Source organism: Mauremys reevesii, linkage group 19 (assembly GCF_016161935.1).
Source record: "Mauremys reevesii isolate NIE-2019 linkage group 19, ASM1616193v1, whole genome shotgun sequence".
Taxonomy (NCBI): domain Eukaryota; kingdom Metazoa; phylum Chordata; order Testudines; family Geoemydidae; genus Mauremys; species Mauremys reevesii.
Window position 1 is genome coordinate 22,932,187 of NC_052641.1, and position 26,078 is coordinate 22,958,264.

Sequence of the window (26,078 nt, forward strand, 5' to 3'; positions counted from 1 at the left end):
TGGCAATTATCTTCCTATTTATCACTCATTGTTCACTATATACTGTGATTTTGTAAGAGGTGGGATCTCCACAGATCATGTCAATATTGCCTAGGTGCACGTTTACACTGACATGCTGAAGAGTGCAATAATGTTAGAAAAGACAATATCAAAGGCAGACCAGGTTGAAATATCTGAAAATATTACTCGTCCTCTTAGAAGGCCTTTGCCTGAAGCTCCTTCTTCCATTTGCTTTTCAATTCATTTCAAAACACCCAGAACAATTTAATTTGACCCTGTTAAATTCAGTGACATAGTTTTGAAAGTTAACTATAGCAAATGTGAATTAAAACTAAAACCTTCTCGTTTGGAAAATGTTGCCATGAAGAGCTTTTTCAGGTGTAGGGTTCTTCCAGTCCACAAACCTCTGTTGGACTCCTGCCAAACCAGAATGAGATTCAGCAGCTGAAGATGTCTCAGCAGTGCAGCACAAGAAACTGGGCTCCTGCCTTGACCAGACCTGGTCAATCCTCCATCATGAGGGAACATTTCTCCCCATACTGAATACTGTTTGACCACATGGATGATGTCTGAGTGAATGAAATAGGCTGAGAGATGACCAAGATGTTGACAAAGGAGAATTTCCTAAAGCTGACTGGCAACTCTCCTGCATCCCCTTGCTTGTTTCTTACTTATTCTTGTGCTCTTATAAACAGAAATTAGGCCCATAATGGTTCAAGATGAGGTGTCAATCTATTCACAGTTTGACTGTATGGGTGGTCAGTCTGGAACTATGTTCTGCACTCTGACGTTCACTATGCATCAGGCAAAACTTAAAGTTTTTCCCCAATAGAATCTGAACTAATTCCCAAAGCACTGCACCCCTCAAAACCATCCCTCTCCACTGAAGTAGATAAGTTATCAGTATTTTACAGAAACCCTGAGGTATTCATGGATTGTATGATTGGCCAAGAGTATGCAAGAAGTCCTTGGCGGAACTGGTAACAGAATCCAGGTCACCTGACTCCTAGACCTGTGCTTTAATTACTAGTGCATTAAGACAGTTTGAAAAGTGTGGGGTTTGAACATAGAATTCTAGCCAACTCCATTGAGGTGGTTCTAGTATACAAAGCTGCTCTGTTTTCATAGAACATCATTGTTACAGCATCAAAAATGTTATACTATTATGAAATCATGCATATAAGGACATAGAAATCGCTGTTCCTTCATATTCCCTGATCTTTGAGATCAGACTAAGAACCTCCTATAAAATAGGGTTTTAAAGACAGATTTGAACAATGGGACTTTTCAATTATGTTTAGAGTTTCTGTTTGTGGGAATAAAGTGCAAACCAAATGAGGCTTTTTACTTGTTCAGATTAGCTCTCCCTAAAAGGGGGAATTGTAGTTTCAAAGGTGTGTCTCATCATCAACCAAGTTTGATATCTCATCTGTAACGTTCAGCATTCAAAATACCAGGTATTATTCCCAGTAAATCAATAAAAAATTTTATTCTTCTTCATAAAAACCCCAACCTTAACTAGTTAATCCCTCACACATATCCAAGCAGCACGCACACCAATACTCCTAGAGTTGCCTGGCAACTAGTGGGAGGAGTGTCAGAGAGCAAGAAAGGCCTAAACGAATGAGGGGAAGTGGGTGTCTGCTTGACATGGATAAAGGAGGCTTACAGCCAGGCAGCCTTGCTGCTTTCACTTTTGTTAATTATATGGATGGGAATTAAAGTAGCTCCTGTTAGTTCATATTTGGTACTTTAAAAGCATAACATTCACACTTGATACTTTTATGAGCCATACACAGATAGATCCAATGCATTTATATTTATACACATACCATACATATATCCTTGCTATCAGAATAGGAGAAACAGACTCAGCTCTGCTGAATTCAATAGTGTTATTTTTGAACAGTGAATATGTCTGAGTGGAATGATGCTCATTCATTGAAGATGTTGGATAGACTATTTAAAAATCTGATCAAGCTATTTCCTTCCCTCCAGCTTTATGAAATCCACAAATAATTCATAGTATGCTAAATATTACGGCAGTAATGAAGGGGACAGGGAAAATATAAGGAAATCAAAAAAACAACATCTGTAGCCCAAATTCTGTCTTTTGTTCTAACAAACAGTGTGTGTGAAATGTGTTTCTGCATACCAGAATCCTGTATTCATCCCTAGAGACAGAATGCAGAAGACAGCACCCTTTCTTGAGTCATCGCTAACCCATCCATTCCCCATTACTCCAACTCAGCCTCTCCCTACATTATTCCTGCTTCTCACTGCAGCCACCAATTCTCCATTATGATCCTTGAATGCTCAAGGAAAAACAATCATGGATGAAAGCATTAAGGCAAAAAGTATTCTCCACTCAGTGGGGATTTTCTTGTGCACCTCCCATTAGTCTAAACTGCAGTGGCCTTAATGAGTGCCTAAACATTAGGTAAAAAATATCCCCCACGTTTTGCTTTAATTTACGTGTGTGGTAGTCTCCTCTGTTTTGAGAAAGGGAATAGCACTCTCACTAAGACTGTTAGAAATATTCTGTGGATCATTAAACTATTAGCCCCTTCCATCCTCTATGTGCCTTCTGGCTCAAACCTTGTGCATTATAGCTAACTTGTTCATAATATCATCTACACAGTTCCTATCTGTCATGGGCCAATAGGACTACAAACATATTCTGTGTTCCCAGAGGAGGCCAATCACCATGAGCAGAGCTTCATAAAACCCTTACATGGGAATAGAGGTATTGCCGTACTGGATCAGAACTGAGGTCAATCTAGTCCAGTAAAGTGTCTCTGACTGTGGTCAGTGCCAAATGCTTCAGAAGACAGTACAAGAACTCCACAGTAGGTAGCTGTGGGATAATCAGCCCTCACATAGGTCTCCTCCTGGTCTATAATAGTTAGACATTAGCTTAATCCCTGACGTATTAGGATTAATATCCCTTCAAAACTTTTTTGTCATTAAGTATAACGGCTCTGGCTATTGTCGCTATCCATATAAATATCCAATCTGCTTTTGAATTTTGCTAAATTCTTGGTCTCAATGCCTTCCTATGGCATTGACTTCCAAAGTATAAGTATACCTGGTGTGAAAAAGTATTTCTTTTTATTTGTTTTAAATTTTCCACCTTTTAGATTTCAATGAATATCCCCTTATTTTTGTATTATGAGACAGAGTGAACAGAAGTTCCTAATCTACGTTTTCCACACCATTTATTATTTTACATACTTCTATCATGTCCCCTCTAAATCATCTCCTTTCTAAAGTAAATAATCCTAATTCTTTGTAATCTCTCTTTATACAAGAGTTCTTCCAGGCCCTTCATCTCTCATTCCTCTTTGGTGAACCCTTCTATTTCCACAATCTCCTTTCTGAGATTCAGTGACCAATATCACATGCAGCATTCCAGCTGAGTTTGCAATATTGATATACATAAAAGCCTTATAATTAGGGCTGTCAATTAATTGGAGTTAACTCATGCGATTAACAAAAAAAAATAATTGTGATTAAAAAAATTAAACACGATTAATCACAGTTTTAATCGCACTGTTAAACAATGGAATACCAATTGAAATGTATTCAATATTTTTGGATGTTTTTCTACATTTTAAAATATATTGATTTCAATTATAACACAGGATACAAAGTGTACAGTGCTCACTATTATTTTTTATTACAAATATTTGCACTGTAAAAATGATAAACAAAAAAAATAGTATTTTTAATTCACCTCACACAAGTACTGTAGTGCAAGCTCTTAATCGTGAAAGTGCAATTTACAAATGTAGATTTTTTTTTGTTACATAACTGCACTCAAAAACAAAACAACGTAAAACTTTAGAGCCTACAAGTCCACTCAGTCCTACATCTTGTTCAGCCAATTGGTCAGACAAACAAGTTTGGTTACATTTGCAGGAGATAATGCTGCCCTCTTCTTGTTTACAAGGTCACCTGAAAGGGAGAACAGGCATTCGCATGGCACTGTTGTAGCCCACATTGCAAAATATTTACATGCCAGATGCGCTAAAGATTCATATGTCCCTTCATGCTTCAACCACCATTTCAGAGGACATGCTTCCATGCTGATGATGCTCGTTAAAAAACAAAACAAAACAAAAAACATGTTAATTACTTAGTGACTGAACTCCTTGGGGGAGACCTGTATGTCTCCTGCTCTGTTTTACCTGCATTCTGCCATATATTTCATGTTATAGCAGTCTCGGATAATGACCCAGCACATGTTGTTCATTTCAAGAACACTTTCACTGCAGATTTGACAAAATGCAAAGAAGGTACCAATGTGAGATGTCTAAATATACTACAGAACTCGACCTAAGGTTTAAGAATCTGAAGTGCCCTCCAAAATCTGAGAGGGATGAGGTGTGGAGCATACTTTTAAAAGTCTTAGAAGAGCAATACGCTAATGTAAAAACTACAGAACCTGAACCATCAAAAAAGAAAATCAACCTTCTGCAGGAGGCATCTCACTTGGATGATGAAAATGAACATGCATTGGTCCACACTGCTTTGGATCATTATCGAGCAGAACCTGACATCAGCGTGGATTCGTGTCCTCTGGAATGGTGGTTGAAGCATGAAGGGACAGATGAATCTTTAGCGCATCTGGCATGAAAATATCTTGTGACGCCAGCTTCAACAGTGCCATGCGAATGCCTGTTCTCCCTTTCAGGTGACATTGTAAACAAGAAGAGAGCAGCATTATCTCCTGCAAATGGAAACAAACTTGCTTGTCTGAGCGATTGGCTGAACAAGAAGTAGGACTGAGTGGACTTGTAGGCTCTAAAGTTTTACATTGTTTTGTTTTTGAATGCAGGTTTTTTTTACATAATTCTACATTTGTAAGTTCAACTTTCATGATAAAGAGATTGCACTACAGTATTTGTATTAGGTGAACTGAAAAATACTATTTCTTTTGTTTTTTACAATGCAAATATTTGTAATAAAAAAGAAATATAAAGTGAACACTGAACACTTTGTATTGTGTTGTAATTGAAATCAATATATTTGAAAATGTAGAAAACATCCAAAAGTATTTAAATGGTATTCTATTAACAACAGTGCAATTAATTGTGCGATTAATCGTAATTACTTTTTTTAATCGCTTGACAGCTCTTATAGTATCCTTAGTATTATTCACCACCCCATTCCTTATGCATACGAACAGCTTATCGGTAATTTCCACCACTGCTACACATCTGCATTTGTGTTAACATATTGATGTCCTACTTACGGGTTCAATTTTCAGTGCATTTCTGTAGCTCCCAAAGAAAGAGGCCTGGGCTTTTAGGAACGCTCTTGCCACACCATCCCCAGTAGTTGTGGAGACTTTCTTTAATCTGTTCTTGAGTGCAGAAACCTGTAAGTACACAACAGTCCTAGATCATCCTCATAGCATAAACAAATAACTTATTGAACTGGGAACTAGCCAAAGAAGTTTCACAAAGTGTCTCGGCATCTGCTGCACCTGTGAGGAAGAATGACACAGAGTACAGTCCTGGAGTTTTCAGTCCTAGGAGAATTGCATTTCAGGTGCTTGTTTTGGCCCACTAGCAGATGATCACATTCTGCTTGGAAGCCTGCAGGCAGGACTGCAGAAAGATAAGGACATGCGTTTTAAAGCCTGCCTTATTTTCATCTATTGTTAAATGTTTAAAGCTATAAGGATTTTGGTGTTCTTTCAAGGTAGTCTGTATAGTTGCATATATTCCCCCTCAGGGCCCACCAGTGAACTTCATTCCCTTAGTTTCTGCATATAACAACAGCCATAATGGGTCAGACCAATGTCCCACTGAGACCAGTATCCTGTCTCTGACAGCAGCCAGTGACAGATGCTTCAGAGGGAATCAACAGAACAAGGAAACTTATCAGGTGATCCATCCTGTCACCCAGTCCCTGCCTCTGGCAGCTGCAGGTTTAGGGACAACTTGAGCATTGAGTTGCATCCCTATGCATCTTGACTAATAGCCATTAATGGACCTATTTGCCATGATTTCTCTCATTCTTTTTTGAACCTACTTGTACTTTTGGCCTTCACAACATCCCATGGCAACAAGTTCCAAATGTTGACTGTGCACTGTGTGAAGAAATACTTCCTTTTTGTTCAGTTTTAAAACCGCTGCCTGTTAATGTCATTGGGTGACCCTAGTTCTTGTGTTCTGGGAAGGGATAAACACTTTCCTATTCACTTTCTCCATATCATTCTTGATTTTAAAGAACTCAGCTAATGGGTGATATGCTGATCTCTTTTCTAAGCTGAACATTCCCACTGAGTCTTTTTAATCTCTCCCCATATGGAAGCTGTTCCATAACCAAAATGATTGGGGGTGTCCTCTGGACCTTTTCAAATTCTAATATATCTTTTTCAAGACGAGATGACCAGAACTGCATGCACTTTTCATGGTGTGGGCGTACCATGGCTTTGTATAGTGGCATTATGATATATTCTGGTTTATTATCTATCCTTTCCTAATGGTTCCTAACATTCAGTAAGCCTTTTTGACTGCTGCTGCAAATTGAGCAGATGTTTTCAGAGAACTATCTATGACAACTCCAAGATCTCGTTCTTGAGTGGGAGCAGCTAATTTAGACCTCATCATTCTGTATCTCTACCTGGGATCATTTTTTCCCATGTACATTACTTTGAACTTTTCAACATTGAATTTAATCTGCCATTTTGTCACTCAGTCCAGCGAGATCCCATTGTAATTCTTTGTAGTCAGCTTTGGACTGAACTATCTGCAAACTCTGACACCTCTCTGTTCACCCCTTTTCCCAGATCATACATGAATATGCTGAACAGCACTTGTCCTAGTACAGATCCTTGGCGGGACCCCGCTATTTACCTTTCTCTGTTGTGAAAACTGACGATTTATTCCTACCCTTTGTTTCCTATTTTTTAACCAGTTACTGATTCATGACAAGACCTTCCCCCTTATCTCACGGCTGCTTAGTTTGCTTAAGAGACTTTGATGAGGGACATTGTCAAAGGCTTTCTGAAAGTCCAAGTACTCTATACCAACTGAATCACCCTGGTCCACATGCTTGTTGACTCCCTCAAAGAATTCTAAAAGATTAGTGAGGCACGATTTTGCTTTACAAAAGCTGTGTTGACTCTTCCCGAACACATTGTTTTTATCTGTGCACCTGATAATTTTGTTTTTTACTAACCCATTTGCTGGGACTGAAGTTAGCCTTACCATCCTGTAATTGCCAGATCACCTCTGAAACTTTTTTTAAAATAGGTGTTACATTAGCTACCCTCCAGTCATCTTGTACAGAAGCTGATGTAGTCAACACATTATATACCACAGTCAATAGTTCCGGAATTTCATATTTGAGTTCCTTCAGAACTTTTGAGTGAATATCATATGGTCCTGGTGATTTATCGCTGTTTAATTTATCAATTTACTCCAAAGCCTCATCCCTACTGACATCTCAATCTGAGAAAGCTCCTCAGGATTTGTCATCAAAAAAGAATGGCTTACGTGTGGGGATCTCCCTAATATCCTCTGCAGTGATCAATGCAAATAATTCATTTAGCTTCTCCACAATGGCCTTATCTTCCCTGAGTGCTGCCTTAGCAATTTGATCATCCAGTGACCCCACTGACTGTTCGGCAGGCTTTCTGCAAAGGTGAGTGAAAGCCTGTGCAATTATTTTAGTTCTGGAATTCACACAACAATGGAGGACAGTTGTAATTAGTTTCTTCTAACTAACGAGCTAGTAGGAAGAGAGAGGTGTGTAGATTTTTTGTAATATCTATTTATTTATTTTTATACTTATTGTCCCCATAAACATGCACACAGATGAATGGACTGACAGTTCCTCTTGCTTCATTATAGCGTCTGTAAGAGCCTCTGCACTCTGCTGAAATGTTATTTGGAAATTTCCAAAAGGAGAAGTCCCTAATGACTCACGGCAGATATCACTGCGCCTCCTACAACCACCACATGCTCTAGGAGCTAGTCTTCTTCAGGGTGTAAGCATGTCATTGTCACAAAACAACATGCATTTCAATTAGACCTGGCTGAAATTCATCATTTCCAGTTTGCGGGAAACCAACCAAAGAGTTTAAAAAACAAAAAAAAAGGAGCACCTAAGTGAAACTGACATGATGTATTTACATTTCACGTTGCTTCCAGGCTCCCTACTATGATGCCATGAATCTAAACCTTGAGAGCCATAGTTTGAGTCAGGGCTTCCACACTCCCAGCTCTGGTGGCAGGGAGCCTACAAGGTCAGGAAGCCTACATGGCGCAAGGGCCATGGATCTTGGAAGCCTGGAAGGCTCCCCAGCAGCCGGCCAGCTCCAGACAAGGTTCTATTGGAACCCTGCTTGTGATTTGATAAAAATCTGTGGAACCTGAAGTGTTTTTGCAAAACATTTGGGGTCCCATAAATTGGCATTTTTCGATGAAATTGTTTCACTGGAAAATTTCCAACCAACTCTAGTTTTTAACTCTACCATTTCAACCCTAAGGAAGTTAAAACGCCGATGTAGGAGGCAAAGGTGCACAGGTGATATTTAGCTGCAATTAAAGTCAGATTAAGGGAGCATCATACCTTGAGATGAGAAGGAATTAAGGATTTGTAAACATCATGTACAATGTTTGATGAGGCATTACACAAGATACATCATCCCTGTTATTTTGGCCAGACATGATTACAGTACATATCCAAGTTTAGATGCTCTATTTATTCAATATAGGATTGTTAACATGGTCCCTTTGCCTGCCTAGAGTAATTCTATAAAAACAAGTATAGAAAAACATTTGACAAGAAGGTCATTAGTTAATTAGTGCAGGAACAAGAAATCATAAGCAGGCCCAAAGAGCTGTGTTTTCTCGCTGGAGTTTAAGATTTTTTTCCTTTTGTGAATGGTACTGAAAAAAAGTTTAATACTAATGCCTGCCATATAAATGAAATTCCACAAATATTTTATTAGTGGTTTATAAACATTTTGGGATAGACATGTAGCTTTATATAAGTTTATTCTAAAAAAACTAAAATATGTAGGGAATAAATTCTGCATGCATGTAGAATGCCTACCACAATAGGTTCCCAATCCTGATTACATAATAAAAATATGAAATAAAAGATTGAGGATATCAAGACTGAGTCACCACACTCATATCCCTTAATGTATTTTAAAAGCTTGAACTGAAATTCTAAATGAAATGTTTTTATTCAAGTAAAAAGAAAACCTATAAAAATGACAAAAGCATCTCCCAATGACAATGGTGACATTTCCATCCTTTGAAATGGTCGATATCAATTGAGGCTCTTTTCTTCCTGCTTCTCAAAGGCTCTACACCACCTGTGCGTCAGATTATTCCTCACTTAACCTTCACTGCCCTTTCTCTTTCATACTGGAGGTGTTTAATTACCTCAGATTCACAGAGCTGCACTTCAGGTGAACATAGTCCTAATGGTCTCATTACCATTTACACAAAGAAATACTCACTGATAGTAACTAAGCAAATATCAACTGTATATCCTCTTACATAGGCAAATTTAAAAACTATCGAAGCATTCAGGTTACCTGAATATTCTTTGGTCTTCTCTCCATAGTCCAAGGGCTGCAGTTTTGAAGGATTACCCATTACCATTTCCTGTACTTCAAAATTTCTCATATATAAATAGGTTGTGACTTAGTTTGATGTCTTTTCTTTTTAGTGCTTGCAGCTCAGTAACTTCTGAAGTAAGGTTGTATATCTACATACTATTGTTACTGACAGCATTTTTGCTTCTCAAAAACAAGCAGAGAATTAAGACTAAAAAAACCCTCTTCACAAATTAATGTTTAACTTGCTGTGTCTGAGCTGCAATGACTGCAACCAAATCATTAACAAATAGTTTCATCAGCAGCAATTTTTGGTGTTGAAGACGCTGGGACAGGATAAGTTCCCTCTTTGGCCTTGTCTTCACCATAGAGCTAAATCAGTGCTGCTGCAAACGCTGCAGTGGCATTGATTTAGCGCAGGGGTAGGCAACCTATGGCAGGCGTGCCAAAGGCAGCACGCAAGCTGATTTTCAGTGGCACTCACACTGCCCGGGTCCTGGCCACCAATCTAGGGGGCTCTGCATTTTAATTTAATTTTAGATGAAGCTTCTTAAACATTTTAAAAACCTTATTTACTTTACATACAACAATAGTTTAGTTATATATTATATACTTGTAGACAGAGACCTTCTAAAAATGTTAAAATATATTACTAGCACGCAAAACCTTAAATTAGAGTGAATAAATGAAGACTCGGCACACCACTCCTGAAAGGTTGCTGACCCGATTTAGCGGGTCTAGTGGAGACCTGCTCAATTGATGGCAGAGCACTCTCCCATCGATTTCTGCACTCCACCTCAACAAGAGCTGGAAGCAATGTCAGTGGCAAGGCATCTCCCATCGACATAGCGTAGTGCAGACCCCGCAGTAAGTAGATCTAAGCGACGTCAACTTGAGTTATGCTACTAACATAACTCAAATTGTGTAGCTTAAGTTGACCAGCAGCTGTAGTGAAGACAAGCCCTTTGAAACAGATGTCACAGAAGTGAAATTGGTGAAAAGACAGAAGATATAAGAGTACTAATAACACTTACTCCTGAAAGAGATTCAGCTACTGCTTCCTTTGCTTTACATGACACAGAATGCCACAGCTTAAGACAGAAAGATGTCCCACAGATGGGATGGAGGGTAGATTTCAGAGGTAAAATGGGTATAGGAAACCAACAGTCCTCTTGATTTACAGAAGAAAATGAATGGCTGCAAGCAATTCATACTGATAAATGTAATAGAAATAGCTATATCACGTAAGCCTAAACACCAAAGCCTTCTTTTGCTTCAGCTTTAGGTGCCATCTTGAGATACTTATTGGGACAATACTGTTTGCTGCATTCTGTACAAGAATCACTAATGAAATCTCAGCCATGAACCAATTCCTCTCCAGGTTATTTTTAGTGTTGAGATTCTCCGGCCTGCTCGACTAGGTATGACTGGCCATACCTTCTCAAATAGCCCATCAGCTCACATGATATGATCTGATAGATATGATTTCCCAATTTACCTTGAAGATCTCAATGTTACTTTCCAGGTATCATAGCTCTGTGACCCAGCCTCCTCTGTGTCTCTGAAACTCTACCAAAGGATCTCTGTCTTAATACTTTTGCTACCAGTGTGCATTGCTGCTCAAAAGACATGCTTTTGGCTAGGCACACCCATAGAAAAGCCAGGAACCATAAAGAAGTCTGAGGATTTTTAAGAGCACTAGAAATACAATATATGCACTGTCTCTGTGTAATCCTGTTTATTGTCTACTCAATGAGTGGGGGCTTGGTCTCACTGAACAGCTTTTCTTGAAACTTGCAATTCTGCTGTCCTATTTAAACATTCACCTTCTTTCTAATTTTTCTTTATCTTTCTCAAAATCTAAAAAGGTAATGTCTTTTTCGCTGGTACATGCTACAATATGGACTGCAGGAAATGGAACCCATGCTAATATGTTTAACTTGCTTGTGTCGAGTTTACAAATTTACAGTTACAATGAGAGATTTCTGTATATTTATTTTTAATGTTTTCTGAAGCACTACAATGATTCTGTCATAAGAGGACTAACATTACTATTACAACCTATAAGATGGAGAATTAAGGAAGTGTCCAGCATTGCTTATAAATCCAAATGCTATAGTTTATGTCAACGATCCATGCATTAATGAGCCTCTAAGCACATACTAACATGATAGACCATAACAGTTTTAGGGGTCTATCATGTCCATAATCTACGGCTCATTTCCTTTAATTGAAACCATAATGTCCCTGAAAAAGCTCGCTCTCAATAGACCAAATGTAATAACAGCTCCATCAGATTTTCAAGTCTGAACAAGATACAAAAAAGCAAAATTATTATTTTCATTTGTAACTTACCCATGTTTGAAAGGTCACGTGACTGCTGTAACTTTTATTTTCTTGATTTTTGCTTTCTATGTTAGCATAAAAATAGGTTATTTTAATTTATGTCTCTCTTAAAAGATTGCACTGCAGCTACATCTCGAAAGTATCTCATCATCAACCCAGAAAATTGTTAGTGTGTTTTTTATTAGTGTAAAATTGGGGAAAGATGCGCTTGATGCTAAAGTACAAGAATGGCAGTCAGAAGATCTAGATTCGAATCCTGGCTCTCTGACAGGCTTTTAATGTGGCCTAAGGCAAGTCATAACCCCTCTGCATCTTAGGTTCCTCATTCATGAAAGCAGAAGAATAACGACATACCTCACTGGGGGTTGTGAGGCATAATAAATTAGCATGTCTAAATCACTGAGCTCCTCAGATAGAAGGTGTTAACTATTTACTGATAAAGACCCAGGTAAAAAAATTAATAAAACCATTCCTGTGTGGTATGTATAAGAGGAGAGTTTTGCACCTCCTTTAAAAATAAATTTAACATGGTACTACAGTGTGCTTATTTTATGGATTCACACATTTACTCATTTCAATTAAGTCTACCACAATAACCACTTTTTACACTTTCTAATATAAAATAATGTAGCTTAAATAACAAAGCATTAAAAATAATGTATTTAGAGAGACTGATGAGTGAACAAAAGTAAAGCTGCTCCTTTGTTTACTCTAGAATAAATTAATACATAAAACAAAGTAGACTGAATAAACTGAACTGCGATTGGTATTCTGCCTAAAGAGATGGCAATGCTTTTTCTTTTTTTATAATAAGATGGTGACCGCTCAATACGAAGATTATATCTAACCAAACAGCCACATATACATACAGCCTACCCTGGGAGTGTTTTTAAAGAAGATTTTTATACTTCTGGCAGTTCAGGTTTAAAGGTCAGATTGAAACTATCACCATGTTTCAAAATGCAATCTGTGCAATGCAGCATAATGAAATGGTTCAGTAAAGGTGCTAGTGGAAATTCTTTTAATTAGGTCCAAGGCTTTTCAGTTGTCAACATGAATAAAGAAACATTCTCTTGCAAACAGAAAAAAAGAAAATATAAATGGAAGTTACCTTTCAAAAATGGATTTGCAATTGAGAAACAGAAGTTAGTGTTGCTATGATATCTCAAAAAACATGTTTCAGTTCCCATGAAGTGGAGAAACAAACAGTAAAGTGTAAGAGCATCTAATTGTGAAAGCTTGCTAATAAATGGGATATGAATACTATGCAAAAAATTATTTACAGACAGCCAAAAATAATCAGAAGCCAATTTCAAGCACTCATAAATACATATCATGAGTAAGATCTCCTTGGTGCAATATACAAGGCATCACAAATCAATGGCCTTAATCTAATAAACATTGCACAATGAAAGATTCAACTTTATATTTTTATTTCTTGCACTAAAGTAATTATACTTTATAATATGAAGCTCTGATGTCTACAACTAAGACTCCAATGTGACACTCTTATCATTTGAAATACTTAAAAATAAATCGATAGGGGCTGTACCAAGTATATAAAAGCAGAAAAACTGACTCCCTCAGCCACTGCTGTATCTCATAGAAAGGTATGTAGGAAACATGCCAGCAGCAAATGCAACTGGAAGATAATCACAGTTCTTAATAAACCTCCTTTCTTAATATTGACAATTTTAAAAGTAATATTGCTATTCAAAGTGCTCTCTGTCACTCTCATATCATTAGCAACATGCAGCAATATCACAAACACAAAGTTGAGCAGAGACAGACTTTAGCATTTCAAACATTTACCTACTAATGCAGATGTTTGCACCTTGATTTTCAAAGGAGCTGACCTGGGCCATTCAGGAAGTCTGATAGCTAGAAGGTACAGTCGAGTCAAGCCAGAGCAAAGTACTGACATTCTGTGTTAGGTGTTTAATCTGATTCTACTGGAACTATCGCAAGGTTATCCAACCTCTGTAACATGCACATTCACTGGAAAGACATTTCACAATAGCCCATTTACACTCAGATACCAGGACTGAAATGGTAACAAATAACTCACTCTGAACTATGGAAAGACCACAGTTTGGGCAGCAATGTCATTATTGTGAGACCCAAGTATGGCTCTCAGAAAAAGTCTCCAGCAAAATCACAGGACTTAAGGGATTCTTTTTTCAATGTAGCAAAAAGAGTTGTTCAGAAAAACAAGCAAACTATTAAAATTTTCTATTGCATGAACAGCGTGCCAGTGAACACACCAAAGTAAGTGTTACTCATCTCTGCAGAATGCAAATGGATTTAATTCACCAAAGTAAATTTTGCGTATATTCAAGAGTTAATGAAGTGCTCAGTGCTCACATTACCTTGCAAAACTGAAAGCATGGTTTGCCTTAACAGCCATTCATGACTGTGGAACTGTTAGCGATATTTTTAGTCCCTCAGCTAACATAGCCCCCAACAGATCACAAATGCATCTATGTGGAGTGAGCCCAGTGGAGAGACAGACTCACCAGAATCTCCCCCTTCTTTCTTCCCCCCCCGCCCCGAAGGAAGTGTGTATAATAGATCAGCTTCACAGTCTCCCTGCTGTGATGAACAACTTGATCCACTTACAGTTCCAAACACAGAATGCATGAAAGAACAGACATAAATTCACTTCTTGCAAAGAAAAACAGCTGCTCTCTAGTGGTCAGATCCTAATATTAAACAGTTTAAAGGAAAGGAAAAGACCTAGAGGAGAACAATTAATTATCTAGATAACTAAAATAATGAAACAAGGAGGAATACAAATGAGGAATAAGACAGGAACACTGATTCCAAACATTATCTACACAAAGCAAAATGATTCAAGTTAAGTCTTTGTTACCAAACATATTCAACCCAGCTGTGTTTATATAGCAGTTGTGAAAAAAAATATACCATGTACATTATTTGTGTCATGCCAGTTAATTGAATTTGCTAGCAGCACTTCCTCTGCAATGCTCCAAACATCCTCTAAGAGAAAATATAGCTTTTAAACAGACCTGCAGAAAACTGAATCAAGAATTTTGAACTAATAAAACACAACTCTTTACTGTTATAAACGTGAAGTAAAAGTAAATAATGAAAGGAAGGAAGTCTCTTAAAATTTATTACATTCCAAAGCTTGAAGTTTTGGGTTTATTGGTGAAGTCTCTTCTGATGTTCTACAGTGCTCCTGCAATAGCTCTTTTAATGAAGTCCCATAAAATTTAATAATACTTGATTGTTGACAAATCATATATACATATGAGGCTCAGGATTCACTGTATCCAGACATTTCTTACATAATTCTATGAAATTTACAAGTTTGACATTTCCATGGTTGTGCATAATAGCATGAGTGATGACCAGCCAGCAGATTCGGATGCAAAGAGTAAAGTCAAAATGAAGAGATATTTAATACCAAGAGGCGGCACTGAAATAACTTTAATAAACTGAAATGCTGGCAAAAGCCAGAGAGCACAGAATCATACATAACTCACTCCTTCCTGCCTACCTGACTATATACGGGATGAACGGAGGAGTCACATCGCAGACTACTGAGGAGTGAAGAGATATCACAGCGGCAAGCAGTGAGCATGCATGAGTTACCCAGTGCAATGAATGGGAAACTTACTTGGATTGACTTCTGCCCTGAGGGAATAGTCACTTTCCAATGGACATGGATAGTCTCTCACCAAGCTATGGTAACTGGAAATTATTGTTCTTACAGCAAACACTGATCATCCAAAGTAACTTGCATTAAGCTATAACAATGCATTTGACTTATCCCAGAAGAGGAAACGAAACACTTCAGGGGTAGAGGCATCATTTTGAATGCGGTGATTCTAGAAGTTTGATATATGCCACTCTTGCTGATAACAATCCCCAATTTGCAAGGCTACTGCCTTGGAACCCCTAGGGGTGAGAACAGATGTTTTTAGTTATGCTTCCACTTCCTTTCATTTAGTGACTTTAAAGCGACTCAGGCTAGCAACATTCTGAACTTTTTCTCCCCCTGAAATTTTGCTTCATGAATACAGCCAGGCAGTGACCAAAGCCATTTCTGACTCTTGGCTGTTTGGAGTTCTGTGTGAAATGGATTCTGGGGTCTCACCCACAACAAAGGCCGACACCTCTCTTGAAACTAGTTGGCAGGCAGCAGGCAGGCCTAGCACTGAACTATGCAGGGTGAATACAAATGACTTCTCCCATGTCGAGTCATTCTTACCAGGAATGCTTGAAATATGCTGGTGATGAGTAAGGGTGGATGCATGGTGTTGGGAGGCTTGCATACTGGTTGACGTTCTCCAGATTCCTCCTATCTCTGTTTATTGCACTGCGATTGGAACAACTGTGCCATGTTAGTGCAGAATATCTAAAAGATGGATATTCTGTACATCAAAATTACATGAATATTAATGATCTAGGCAAACAGCTACGATGCTCACCTCTGTGTGTGTCAGGACTCAAAACACTGCTTCTTTATAGGCTCCAAAGCCAGAAGTCATGTTATTTCAATGTTGTGGACAAATTACATGTGTGTCATGTAGGTAGTTATCTATCCAATCTGGATAGCAGACCTTCACCACAGCAGCCAAGCTACAGTTATACATTTTTATTTTGATCTGAGGATCTGGACTGATGCGGATTAACTGAGTAAGTGATAGGCTAATGCTGGGAGAGAGGGTAGATGGAGGTAGGTGTTTGCTCTTCTAGTTCCTGCTGCTAAATGATTCACAGTCAAGAATCATCATTAACCAGGAAAATGCACTCACACATCCAACGACTACTACAAACCTGAAATAGGGCTTCCCTTTATTGAAAAATTAGTCACAGTCTACGATCATCCTGCTGAAAATTGCAGCAGAAAACTCAACATTATCAGCAAAGAGAATCCACCTTTCCACAACAAATTGGGACAGAGCAAGGTATTTCAGTATCGCTGTGATGCCAATCATCTCTGCAACGAAGACAAGCACCCTCCATATCAATGTCTGGTACTCTATTAAATGGACATCACACGACACAAGACTATCCTTTAAGTGAAATAGAAGGTATTCCTTTTTCAGTCTGAAATTTTTGAATAAATTTTTCAAAATGCTCCAAGCAGGTCCTATGGGAAAAAATCTTGAAAATGTTACACTGCCACTTTTCCATGAGCTGCAACACTAGCCTGCATTTTGGTCACCACGCAACAACAATTATGCTTCAAACAGGTGAATGACAAGACGAAGCATGGAAGAGTATTCCCTTGTTGTATATAAGGCCTGGTCTACACTGGGGGGAGTGGAGAAGAGAGAAATCTATCTAAGTTACGTGAATAACATAGCCGAAGTCAACATACTTTGATCTACTTACTGTGATGTCTTCACTGTGGTAAGTCAACCGCTGACGCTCTCCCGTCAACTCCACCTGTGCCTCTCGCCCTGGTGGAGTACCGGAGTCGACGAGAGAGCGCTCAGCAGTCGATTTATCGTGTCTACACTAGACATGATAAATCGACCCCCGCTGGATTTTTCGCTGCCCTTCAATCCAGCAGGTAATGTAGACAAGCCCTAATACTGAAAAGCTACAGAGAAATCCTTACTTAGTTTCCTTCTTCCAAAACAAAAAAGAACCAGATTACATTCTGAACTACCCTGCACATCAATGTCATATTCAACTGCCCATTAAGACAGAATTTTATTTAGGTCATTAAGTAAGTGAAAGGAAGCACACTTTACAAATTATGGATCCTAATAGCCAAATGAATATTTTGAGCGTGACTAGTAAGAGAAACTCAGATTTTTCTGTCTTCTCCCAAAAAGACACCAGCTGGACGAGACACGGCTTCTCATGCACTTGCTCTACACACTTTGCCACTCATCTCCTCTTTTAGCTTCATTAATAAAGATACTCTACTATCAGGTGGCATCAATACAGTGCAATGTAAATTGGGCACATCTTTGTCTCAGTACAGTTAAAGAACCAAACATTTATACTACACCATTAAAATTAGTTTAAACATTTTAAATGGAAAAAAGTACACCACCAGAAAGGAAGCCTGTATAGAGGAATAATAGTTCAGAATTATTTTCACAAAATAGTCTTATGGCAGGTCTACACTACGGGGCTAAGTTGACCTCCAGATACGTGAATAAACCTGCTAAATTAACCCCTGGTGGATTGATCGTCGCAGTGTCGATCCACGGTAAGTGGAGACAAGCCCTTAGTAATTGATTATGAAGCAAGTGACTGGATTTCAAAATTATGTTATAAAAAAATAGGACACTGATAGAAATACAGAGATCCAGTTGGAGGAAACCAGGGAAAAAGATTCATTAAGGTATCTCTAAAAATAAATGTCAGTCCTTTGTTGCTCTTTTAGCATATAAGGATGGCTTGAAATTCCCTCTTTCCACAGCACTCTGCTCCACCCCAAAAATCTGCTTGAATTTGTTTTTGTTTTGTTTTGTTTCACATTAGATATGTCATACATGTTCTCTCTTTTCTTCCTGCAAGACTTTGTAATTTTTAGAGGACTTGGAATCTGACATATTAACTGGGCATTTTAATCAAAGTTGCAGCATTCCCAGCAAAAGTGTCAACTTTGCCTCCCTGTCACTCAGGGGTCGCGCAAAAGGCAACCTACATTTCAGCCTCCTGATGTTCTATTGGGTTCCATATGCTTCAAAGATTGCTAAATTCTGTCAGGCAAAAAAGATAAAGACAGGGGAAGCAGTTCACTTAACAGAACACATGGGGGCTTTGGCACCATCATCAGATACGTTAGAAACTAAACAGATAAAAAGGATTGCTATTTCTAGTAATGCAGTAGCTTAAAATATCCAAACAATGTATACATACCACATCATTGGGAAGGCTCTGTAGATCATCAAAAGGAGTTTCCAGTGTGTTGGTATCAACATTAAGAATCACCACATCTTCCAGGGCCATATTTCTAACTTTCTAAAAAAATACCAAAGAAAGAAAAGGAAGGGGAGGGAAGTCAAATCTTATCCATAAGGAACATCAATCATAACATAACATTCTGCTAACTACACTATTCCCCAAACACTTTAAAAGAAGCAAGTGGTTTCCTCCTATTCCTCACTCTGTGTGTGTATGCACACACGCATGATGTTTGTTGTTTAACATTTGTTGTTTTTGTTTTTCCATTTCTTCTAATTAAATCCTTAACCTGCAGAAGGATGTTTCTTAGAATCCTGTGTACTGTGATTTCTGGAGGAATCGTAATATTCTTCTAGATCACTCAACCAAGGAGGTATTTCAAGGTTTTCTAACATTCATTTACTTCTTGTTTCCCCCTTCAATCCTGATTCAAAGCACAACTTCTAGTTGCATCAAGGCTCAAAATAAGTACTTTTAAAAAAATTCAGTATTTTGTTTAAATAGCAAACAGAAAGTTGGCTCTTCCAGTTGATGAAGTGCTAGTAAGGCCAACCTTGGATCTGCTTTACCATCTCTGGCTTTGCCTTAGCACCTCCAACACTCCTCATTCACAAATGAGATTACATTTTAGCAAAATGGACAGTGTTAAAGATAAACTGAGTGAGAGGGAAGCTAGAATTCTTTTCTTCCTTAATTCTAGGGTTTCCAGGACACCACAAAAGATTACAAAATACTTCCAGGATTCTAACACAGGCCTCCCCACTCACAAGGCTTTGAGAAAAATCCCACTTCCTGTTATTTCTTTTGGATGGCTACCCATATAATATGTTGTCTAAGGCCTTGTCTATACTGCCACTTACAGGGCTGAAACGTTCTTCACTCAGGGGTGTGAACCTCCCCTTCCCCCCGAGCGATGCAAGTTTCAGCGCTGTAAAGTGGCAGTGTAGATAGTGCCACAGCGCTGGGAGCTGCACTGCCAGTACTGGTAGCTATTCCCCTCGTGGAGGTGGTTTTATTACAGTGCTGGGAGAGCGCTACACAGCCTAACGTGACTACACTGCCATGTTAAAGCGCTTTAATATCGACTGTGTAGACATACCCTAGGGGCAGCAAACTCCACAGCAAACTGATGCTCAAATCTTAAACCAACCTTTGTAAGGCAAAACAGACAGACTACATGGCCACACATATTTGGCTAAACTTATTTGCTAAGAAAGTGGATGTCTAGCCCAGCTAGAGTTTTAGAGGAAGAACTTTGTGGGCTACAGAACTCAGTTAGAAATTGTAAGTCTTCTGGACCAAACACAGAGGAGCAGAAGGGTTTCTGGAAATACGCATATGAGAGAACCATTACAAAGGGATGAAAGTGATACAGATTTGGAATGTTGTTCCTGGAACAAAAATCTTTCCAACTTTCTGTTTGTATACATGGACAAAAACGTTCCACAGTATAGCCCAAATGCACACACCCTCTTCTCAAGGGTCAGCTGGAATGAGGTTTTTGACTCTATTCCCAATCCCCAAGTCAAAGCATTGGTTGCTGAGCGTTTATGTTTACATTTCCTACAATGGTACACAGATGCACAATAGAAGAAAAGCATAGCCTCTTTTTGAAAAGAACAGCCCTTGGTAGCTTTTGCTGTTTAAGTACCCAAGAAGCAGAAGACCACCAGATTTCATTTCCCCTCTTAAGCAACATTAACTGCACTGCTGGTGGTTTCAATAATGGAATTTAAATATTCCCTTAACAATCAATTTTTCCATCCAACCTGGGAACTGTATCTACATATAGTTTTTAAATTCACATACAAGTAAGTGGAATATCCAAGTACCATATTTATCTATCTATTCAGCAGATCCTCAGTTTGATCTTCTCTCTCCATCTACCCCAGGCTGCCACCAGCCAAAGAAGCAAGGTAATGGTCCTGAGCATGTTCTAATGAGGTATTCAGGCAGCTGGATGAGAAAAATTAATAGTAATCTCAACCCACGTTATTTATTTTGAACCATCCTCCTATGAAATCTGATCTACGTACACTACATACATTTCTACAGGGACCTAGAAATGTGAGTTCCTATGAAGCACACATCCAACAAAACTGGATCTTCTGAAAAGAAGACATAGAATAAAAAATTTTCCAGATCAGGAAGACATGGACTGACACTTAAAATGCATTAGCAACTTGGACAGAGCCAAGAATGTATTCCATCACAAAACTGGCCTGTAAGGTAAAGATGGAATGAGAAAAAGTACTGATGGCGAGAGGAAGTGAGAAAGGAGAACACATAATGAACAGTCAGTTCAAAACACAGGTGGAGGAATTCATTTCAGTTTTTTTAATACTGGCAATTCATTGACATGTTATCTCAGGACAATGTAACTTCTGCCCTCCAAGTGGTAAGGAAAGAAAACAATGTGCCTATTAAAGGGTAACAGTGTCTAGTCAACTGCACAGCTTCAAACTAACAGACACCAAGAAGCAACTAATAAGATGGTTTGCAGATGGTTGATACTCAATATTCAAATGGTCAGAGTTCAGATACTGGTGTTATAGTGGGTGAGATACTGTAGATAGGCCACCAAGCCAGAGACTACCCACTGGCGTCAACTACAAAAAAAAAGAGGGCTGATGGTATCATCCTGGAGGGCATCAAACCACACTGGTACATGCGACAGGCAATTTCTAAGCATGAGAGAGCTAGGTCTGGAACAGCAGTGGTTTTGTAGTTAGAGACTGGTGAAGGGGCTGTGCTATGGAGTAAACAGGCCCAGGACCTGCAACGACAACGCCTGACAGTTGGAACCATTAACACCAAATTCTCTCTCTCTTTCTCTCTTTCTCTCTCTCTCTCTCACACACACACACACACAATGAAGTATGGTAATAAAGGAAATTTTCCAATAAAATGGTAAACTATTCTCTCCCCCAATAGTGCCACTCTCTTGAATAAACAAACTGGCTGCTTTTAAAGTCTGCTATAGAAACCACTTTTAATCTCACACCCTCCAACCATACAGAGCAGTCGCTTAAGCCAATTAATTAGGTCATTTATGCACAATCCCTCTAGGTAGCAAGAACAGGTCTCTAACAAACCATTTGTGTGGAAAGGGATGTTAAAAAAAGGGAGGCTAGGGAACTAAATGTGTGTCAGCAAAAAGTAATACATGAGAGAACGCACAAGAAAAATTTAGATCAAAGTTTTAAAAAATGGGAACCTAAAGTTAGGTTACTACCGGCAGCCTTAGGCACCTAAATAAGCAGCCTCAGCTTTCAAAGGTACTGCACACCCAGCAGAGCCAATCAACTTCAAGAGCAGTGGTTAAGTGCTTACAATCAATCAATCAATCAATCAAGACACTTATTTAGGGTACATCTACACAGTAATCCTTCCTACCCGGCAGTCAGCCTCAGAGCCTGGGTCAAATGATGTTCCCACTTGCGCTGGACCCTAGTCTCCAAGACCTTCCCCCTTCTCCACTTTTCAAAGTGTGGGCTCCAGCCTGAGCGGGAATATCTACACTGCGATATTTAGTCTCATGGTATGAGCCTGAGTCACCTGACCTAGGTTCTGAGACTTGCTGCTACGGGTATATGACTTCATCTTTTGTTTGGTTGTGGATTTTTTTTTTGTTTTTGTTTTTTGCAGTATAGATATACCCATAGGTGCCTAAGTCTGCACTTTCAACCCTAAAGTTAAGCTTCTCTTTCTGAAATTTCTGGCCTTAAATGGTGTATTTAAGGCTAAATGGCTGCAGTGCTCAATGCCAAATTATAGCTAAAACTCTCACCCAATCCATTTAATTGGCACATACTATAAATAGGTCACTGTCTTATGCACAGAACCCAACTTGGAGTTTTTTGTTGTTGTTTTTTTTTTTTTGGGGGGGGGGAATATTTGCCATCAGATCTACAAACTAATTAAGTCTGATTTTAAGGGAAGAGTATTCCATATAATTCTTTCCTTACAAAAGGAGCACAAGTCCTTCATGAAAAGCAAGATACTTCCCTCCCCACTCTCAGGAACCAAAAGGTCACTCAGTTGGCTTAAATCTGATAAACTCTAAGGTAACCCAGCAGTCTTGCTTCTTCTGGGAGTCAGGAAGCAGCAGACAAACTGATTTGCTCCTTCCTGCTTCAGAAAATTAAAAATTTCAGTTATACTCAGAGGACTCTTGAAAGCTCCAACAAAAAAATAGTTAGCAATGTTCTTAACCAAAGCCAGAAGCTTTTAAAAATTGAGCACCAGAAGGACAAGACAGAAGGGATTATACCTCCTCTTGATTATTACAGGAGCAGCAGCAGTGACCTACAGATGCAAATTTGAACTTGCCAGTAAGCGTTTCTGTAACTTGGATGAAGAATCTATGGGTATGTCTGCATTGGAATCATACACCCATCACTGGCCTGTGTCAGCTGACTCGGGCTTGTAGGGCCCAGGCAGTGGGGCTATAAAACTGCAATGTAGACGTTAGCCCAGGCTCTGGGACCCTCACCCTCCTGTAAAGCAGCATCCTTTCTCAACAAATGTCGTTATCAAGGAAGATAGGTTACAACTCTTTGGGTACCTTAAAGACACTTCTGGATTGAGTAGTTCTCTTCTAATGGTGGCATCCTTCAGCCCAGGGAGCAAGAGACAGAGTCTCAAACACCCCCAACTTGCAAATCTGCTTTTCACCTTAAATGCACCAAGTTCCAAAAGGTACAAATAGCTACAATTTATTAATATTCTCATTGATTCTCCAACCCCACACCCTAATATCAAATTAATTATCAGTAAATCACAAAGAATAATATTCTATTTATCACAGCCGCCTAACTAGCTAAACAAAATATTGGAAACAATGCACTGCATGCTTAATAAAATAAAGTAGATGTATTCAGTCAGTATTTTACTAACAGTACAGAGAATAAGAGGAAAATATGACTAGAAATAGCTGTATATACATGTAATAGCTGTCAACTGTTGGAAATGGGCCATCCTGATTATTACTACAAAAGTTTTTTTTTCTCCTGCTGATAACAGCTCACCTAATAGCTCACCTTAATTAATTACTCTCGTTAAGTGGGTATGGCAACACCCATTTTTTCATGTTCTCTGTGTGTGTGTATCTATCTATCTATCTTCCTACTGTATTTTCCACTGCATGCATCCGATGAAGTGGGTTTTAGCCCACGAAAGCTTATGCTCAAATAAATTTGTTAGTCTCTAAGGTGCCACACGTAATCCTCATTCTTTTTATATAAACTCTGCAGCATACACAGTCATAATATGTTAGACAATTTGTGCATTAGTTTGCATTTGTCTAATTTTCCTATAGACTTTTGCATGTGTTGATTTAAAACACTCCAGTGAAGATATGGGTAATCTGCTCATAAAAAGGAGGGTTTCCCCCTCTTTTCACTTAATTCCTGGTAGCCATCATTCATTCATAATAAAATACGGCAAGCCAGACTAACATCGCCACCTGCCTTTTATTTTAAATGCCACTTTTTAAAGAGTGGAGAGGTATGGAAACCCAGTTTAACAAGCACACTGAACCCATTGTTTATGGCCTCCATAAACATGGCTTAGTAAGAATTACTGACTTAATCAGAGTGAACTTATCTCCTGGTGAAAAGAGCACTTTAAATTTCAGAAATGGCACCTTTACTGTGAAAATCTCTTAACTTCTGAAACAAACTCCAGGGGGCCTTAAACACCAGGCCAGTAAATAAGCAGCAGTTAGTGTGATTTGTCCTCCTCTTGAGCATCTGAACACTTGAGATCATTAAATTATTTTATGTAAAAGTTTGCAAAAACACTGAGAAACTATATTCAATAGAGAAGCATAAAAAAGGCAAGAGAGCCTGAGTGAGGCAAAGATGCAATAATTAATCAAGTTGTAAACAAACTTCTTCACCATTACTAACAACAGCTTATGTTATTAAATGTGAAAGAAAATATTAAATCCAGTTTATGTTTCATTATTTACGCTCTTGGTTTACTTTTTGCCTTTCCTACCACTTGAACAATGTACTCAGTGACACTTACGTTTGTAGTTTGTTTCATTTTCAGGTGCTTACTACTACATTTGAGTTTCAAATAAAAAATTCTATTTGTATAAGATAAACTATTGTCACTAGATTAAAAAAAAATCTCTCAGTTTTAGGATTTTTAGCTTTTTTTAAACAATTTAAATTTTGAGACAAATTGAACTTCACAGTGGCTCTTCATGATCCGATACAAAGGAGATGGGCATATTACAAATACTGAAGTGGGAGATAGGAGACAGAAAACCTATTTTCTTACTAAAAAAACAAATGTTCAGAAAGTTTACCAAACAAAAATAATACATTTTCTATCATAATTTTATATACTTTCTTAGAATGTAAAGTATCATTCACAACAATTAGTCTAAGATCTGTTTGCTTTATGACTTGTCTACATCACTGACAATTAATGTTTACAGTTTATTTACCTAAGAACACCAAAATACTGCAGACAACAATGTGTCAATCTGGCTACCAGAAGCAGGAAAAGCAACGGATATAAAATTTTATTATTTCATGCCCCAACAACAGCCAGAAGGACTTAATGAAATCAGCCTTAGATTTACAATCTGAAATAGCTATTCAACAGGCAGATATGGTTAAGCTAAATGTACCCTTTGACCTTTCAACCCTTTGATCCTGGCACAGCAGGTGGCCTACTACCCCCTCCTGTGCATCTTCCACTCTTCCGCCAGTCTCCTAACCTTGATGTGCAGTAGCCCTGATCCTACACAGGTGATTCTCAAGATCCTTATCACAAGCAGCTGCTGCAAACTGAATGACAAAAATCACTAGTGCTGATGTGATCCAATACTATTGGGCGACACAGGAAAAGGCTTCTTTCTGCAGTTACTGAAAAGTTTTTCAGGGCTGAAATTAATAAAGATCTCTTCTAAAAACTTCATATAACAACATATCCAGAATCCCTTTTTAAATCCAAAGTCATTTTTCAATGATAGACCATCTTAAAAATTATTTTTCATGCATTTGGGTCAGTGGTTCTCACACTGTGGGTCAGGGCCTCAAAGGGGGTTGGGACCCCGTTTTAATGGAGTCACCAAATCCGGCTTAGACTTACTGGGGCCCGGGGCTGAAGCCCAAGCCCCACCGCCTGGGCCAAAGCTGAAGCCCTGGGCAGCAAGGCTCAGGATACAGGCCTCCTGCCCGGGGCTAAATCCTTGGGGCTTTGGCTTTGGACCCCTGCTTGGGGT

General features: G+C 38.6%; 1 protein-coding gene across 8 annotated transcripts in view; it reads right to left on the reverse strand.

Annotated features, from left to right (window-relative positions):
• The window catches only part of DENND1A (DENN domain containing 1A), a 367,825-nt gene that overhangs the window by 127,773 nt on the left and 213,974 nt on the right, over positions 1 to 26,078 (reverse strand). For 7 of the 8 annotated variants that reach the window (XR_005589908.1, XM_039506504.1, XM_039506502.1 and 4 more), the window contains exons 13-14: positions 18,791 to 18,892; positions 5,258 to 5,383 (exon numbers count right to left, since the gene is read on the reverse strand). Coding sequence is in view for 7 of the 8 variants with exons in the window: in XM_039506504.1 (XP_039362438.1) it covers positions 5,258 to 5,383; positions 18,791 to 18,892 (228 nt within the window). In the remaining variant the exon portion in view is untranslated. The remainder of the gene's footprint in view (positions 1 to 5,257; positions 5,384 to 18,790; positions 18,893 to 26,078) is intronic. The other variant, XM_039506501.1, reaches the window with a different exon arrangement.